This window comes from Penaeus vannamei, chromosome 31 (genome assembly GCF_042767895.1).
Source record: "Penaeus vannamei isolate JL-2024 chromosome 31, ASM4276789v1, whole genome shotgun sequence".
Lineage (NCBI taxonomy): Eukaryota > Metazoa > Arthropoda > Malacostraca > Decapoda > Penaeidae > Penaeus > Penaeus vannamei.
The window spans coordinates 10,802,413-10,807,412 of NC_091579.1; the positions used below are offsets into that span (position 1 = coordinate 10,802,413).

The 5,000-nt window shown below is 38.0% G+C and overlaps 1 protein-coding gene across 15 annotated transcripts in view; it reads right to left on the reverse strand.

The window, feature by feature from the left end:
- LOC113823601 (IQ domain-containing protein E) overlaps positions 1 to 5,000 on the reverse strand; it is a 37,358-nt gene that overhangs the window by 16,816 nt on the left and 15,542 nt on the right. For 9 of the 15 annotated variants that reach the window (XM_070143804.1, XM_027376288.2, XM_027376289.2 and 6 more), the window contains 3 exons: positions 2,607 to 2,755; positions 1,597 to 2,339; positions 98 to 283 (listed from right to left, as the gene is read on the reverse strand). In XM_070143804.1, the coding sequence (XP_069999905.1) occupies positions 98 to 283; positions 1,597 to 2,339; positions 2,607 to 2,755 (1,078 nt within the window). The remainder of the gene's footprint in view (positions 1 to 97; positions 284 to 1,596; positions 2,340 to 2,606; positions 2,756 to 5,000) is intronic. The other 6 variants (XM_070143807.1, XM_070143805.1, XM_070143809.1 and 3 more) reach the window with 1 other exon arrangement.

Genomic DNA, 5,000 nt, shown 5'->3' on the forward strand with positions numbered 1-5,000 from the left:
TTACCAGCATAAGTGACTGTTTTGCCAGTTGCAACACAATCCCATCACAAAAACAAAAATGTTCAGGAGAAGTGACCAAATGAAAAAAAATATATACCTGTCCGCCAAGATAGTGCGTGTGGTGCGAGCTCCCAACGTAGTGCTGGTGAGGAACAACGTGCCTGGAGGAGTGGTACATGCGCCACTCTTGCTGCTGTGCCAGGGGAGTGCGGTGCCTATCTTCTCCCCTACCATGAGCTATGCCTCGGGATAGGGATTCTACCAGATGCCGAGAAGTAGCATACTGCCCCAGCATTTTGTCAGTCACAGCAAAATAAATCAATACATGAACCAAAATAGATGTAAAAAAAGAAATAAAGAGAAAAGAAAGGAGGAGGATAGCCATTCCATGCATTGCAAAGCAAAGAGCCTTTCTTGGTGTCCCAGTCTCAATTCATAAAGATAATGTGAAAAAAAATAGAGAGAGAAAATAACTCATTATAAAACTAAAAAAAAACAAAGCAAGCATCTGTTATATTTCAACCTTAACCACATAGCATTTTAGCAATCAGCAATTATTCTCTGTTTCACCAAAAACTTGTGCAAATGTAAAACTTCTTGTGTATGTGTGCAAGACCATCATATGCATGTGCAACTTCATTTGGAAATTCACCTATGTGTACATACCTGTTCACTTTCCCTGGTGCATGTGCATACACATTTGCAAATATACTGGTATTCTAGACTATTCCCTTTTTTGCACTATATCTCAAACATTTCACTTTAAATAATGGAAAACTGTCCCTATGCCTCCTTGTTTGTTTTGCTACTATATCACTGATATTAGCCTACTTTTTCACTTTACTACCTTTTCACTCAACACTCACTCTCTAATTATTTATCTTCTCTATATATCTGCCAAAACAGATATCAAATCAATATTCTATATCAGACTCTCCTAAGACAAATACCCTTTCCTATCTCAGATTTCGAAGTAGCCAACTTTCTTGGTTCCTCAAATACTTGAGATTAATCAGAATCATTGTACTGTAACACTTCAGTGTAAAAGCAGTTGATTGTACATATAAATATGTATTTCATTATGTTATCTGGTAATTTCCTTCTAAAGTCTTATTCCATATCTATTGTATCTCAAAATCTCAATTCCCACATCACTACTGTATCTAAAAATAAAATAAATTGTTTTCCTTCTTTATATCACCTTCCTTTAATGTCACACTGACTGCACAGCTCTAAGGTAACAGCCATCATTAACTAAAATTTTCTTTCTATCATATTCCCTTACACTATCTCTTCATCTATACACTTCATCTGAACCTGTAATCCTTCTAGTTGAACTTCAGTTTCACAAGCAACTCATTCAATCAGTTACCCAATTGCATAAATTTTGTTAGTGCACAAAATGTTTATGACAGTTTACCTAGTACTTTTAATTAATTAAAATGGGTGTGCACAAAATATTTTTTATATCTAGAAAGATTTATATACCACTATCATAAATCTATCTAAAATTAATATACATTCTGACTAGGCAAATCAGCATAAGCTTACTATTATGCAAAAGTGACCTAACAAATTTCTAATTACAAGACTCACCAAAGAGGATTCTCTGACAGTGTCCTGTTTCACTGTTCTTGGGCTTCTTGTCGGACTTGCACTTTCTTCCCTCTTTTTCGCTGGTGATTTGATTGGGCTGCTGGTTTTGCTGGGTAGGGGGACTTTTGAGGGTGAGCGATTAGCAGAGTTTACTTTGGAGGGGGAGGATTTGACCGAGGAGGATGGGGTACTTGTTCTAGAGGAGGCACGTGAGGTGGGCACTTTCGAGGGTGAGGTCAATCCTGACTGCTTGTGCTGAGGGGATGTTTTGGTCGCAGGTTTCTGCTGAGGTGATGCAGTTCCTGCAGTCTTGCGAGGTGAACTCAGTGGGGTGGGAGTCTTTGAGGCTGATATGGAGTTTGCACGGCTAGCTGCAGAAGTGTGTTTGGGTGAAGCATAAGGGCTGGCTTTGGGAGAGGAACTTGCTGATGATACTGTTGTCCTCCTGCTACCACTGCTAGGTCTCGCATTGCCAGCAGAGTTCTGCAAACTGCTTGGTGTAACCTTTGATGGAGACGAAGTACTTGAGGTCTGTCTGGAAGATGGTTTGGTAACAGTAGGCTTCTTTGTGGTCTGTGGAGTGGGCGTTTTTCGGCTTTTGCTCTGAGGAGGTATTTCTCGTGGTTCGCTGGATGACTTAGATGACCTCTGTGTTCGTGTGCTTGCCGGCGGGGGTCGAGCACTTGACGTGCGAGGACGACGTGTTGGAGTGTTTGCCTCACTGCTTGACCCTGACCTTGAAGCTATGGAATAAAAGATTGCATAAATTTAGAGCTTAAAAATAATTTTACCAAGGTTAGCTACCAAAATCAACCATACCTATCCTAATGACCTAATATATTCCAAAGTAAATCTGTTAAGTATAAATAAAGTACCATCTCAAATCCAGTATGTCAAAACATCGAAAACAAGACCTTGGCTACAAAAATGTTTTTAATGAAATAAGTTTAACTGAAAAAAGAGGGAGATCTATAACATTAAGAAGAAAACTGAGAACAGTATACACTCACCACTTGACACTGTAGGCCTAGCTGTTCCCCGCACGGACCTTTGAGGAGGGGGCGTTGGCCGCTCATTGCGTCTGCGGTTTTGGTCATGAAGAGAAATGACCTCCTGTTGGAGAGTCTGGATTTCTTGACGAAGACCATCCAATTCCGACCTGAATAAATGATAGGATTCTAATGTAGCTGACTTATGCATTGGCTTATAGAGACATAAGAGGAAGAAAGAGTTTTTTTCTTTTTTTCTTTTTGTTTTTTTTTTTAGTATTGAGACTATAGGTTCCTCTAACACTCAAACATACATATGCATAAGCACACATACAAGTTCATATAAATATATGAACACAAGCACAAAGGTAGATGCACAGAGAAACAAACAAACAAACAAATAAAATACACTGACAGACAGACTCACTCACTCACACACACACACACACACACACACATCTATAAACCATATATCTTTAACCCATTGGATCCAACCAATGTGAACTTCATGTCTTGAAAAATTTGGCCGAGAGCCATTGACAAAATATGCCATCTAGGAAAAATTTGGCTGAAGGTGAGGGTAATGGGATGACAAATAACAAAATGTTACATATTGTTATTGTTATTGGACAAAGTTGTACCCTACCTAGAGACTAAATATAGTCTGTGTAAGGAAAATACTCTATTACCATCTTGATATAGCACATCAAATAACAAATATAGACTTTGCAAATCTTTTCAAAAAAATAAAAATATTGCCTATAAAGGAAAAGAGATAATGGCATTGCAAAGGGCAAGCAAGGAGTCTTCATACCACACATGAGAGTTTGTGTGGGCTAAGCCTACAAGCCACACACCTGGAAAAGTCGCCACTGAAGTAAACCTAAAGTCCAGATTTTGGGTCACTTGTCAACTGCAATGCACCAGGATCCAAAGGGTTAAGATTCTAAAACAACCTGACCACTTTCTCAGCAACTTCAGTTCAGTTAATAAGTTCTCAGCTTTTGCAGAGAACAGACAAAATACATCTTATATATATGCAAGCAAAGCTATTTCTTATATCTAAACAAAAAGCAATAGCAGAAAAACTGTTTGTTTACATTAATTTCCTGCTATGAAGTTATGGTCAGTAATTCCACATTATTATATAGTAAAACATACACAAAAATTAATGGAATACAAAAGCAAATAAACATCACTCAATAACCATTTTCATATACCCATCGTACAAGTATTTAAAGACAGAGCTAGTGATTGAATGAATGAATGAATGATAAAAATCTACTACAAATATGATTAACCCCTACTATCTGGATGACATTATGTCCCATCATGGAAAAATCTGGGTTGCAGGCCACGCGAGTGCACAAAACTCTTGGAGTATAATTAGGCTCATTTGGCGGTTAGAAGGTTTTTTTTTTATTATTCTCATCAATTAACAAATGTGGAATGTAACGTGCATAAGCTGTGATTAAAAGAGTGCCAGGGAGGACGCCATTTCCATGCTGTAAATCATATTCCTGGCTGCTGTGACCAACAGCACAGGTCATATTATGGAAAATTTAAAATTATGAAAAAATTAGATTTATGACACAAATAACCAAATGTTCCATATTTTTATCTTGCATTAGGTTATTTAATACATAGAGAGATGATACAGTGTCTGTGCAAGGAAAATAAGCTATCATCATCTGGATAAATCAAAAGACAAATATGGACTTTGGAAAAAAGAAAAAAACCTAAAAAAGTTTACGCAAAAAAATTTGCAAAGTCTTGTATCTGTTCTCAAGTGTCTGTGTACACCTGGCCTACGCACCACACACCCAGGATATTGGCCACTTACGCTAACCACTGCCCATATTTTCAGCACTGTGATTTGCGTTATGCAACATGGATGCAACAGGTTAAGTCCTCACATGAGTTAACTTATTCTAACCTCCAAAATACTGTGCTTTTTAAAATATTTGCAGCAAGTTTAGCAAGCAATATAAAAATCTGATCACATATGTATTTACATAAATAATAATCTATCTATCCATCAGTCTGTTGACCATGGTAATTTCTAAAACATACTTTATACTAAATTATGTAAAGTCACCTATGGTTTATACAGCAATTTGGAAAGCTACAGTTGTACTTGTGGTCTTACATACTGACATCCTAAACTTATGCACATAGCCTTTTAACCCATTAGCGACGGTTGTCCCATATATGACACCCGAAAAAATAAACATTGCCAGGTGTTCCACCAGTGTGACGCTGTATTGGGGCTCGCGCTCCGACGCAACGGTGGGCCGCGGCTGGCAGGCGGACAGACTCCCGGGAAGCTCCACCTGCCGATTTTGTAGCCGCCCGGAATATTTTATTTTTGGTTTCAAAATATACCACCATGAATGGGATAAGATTTAGAAATAA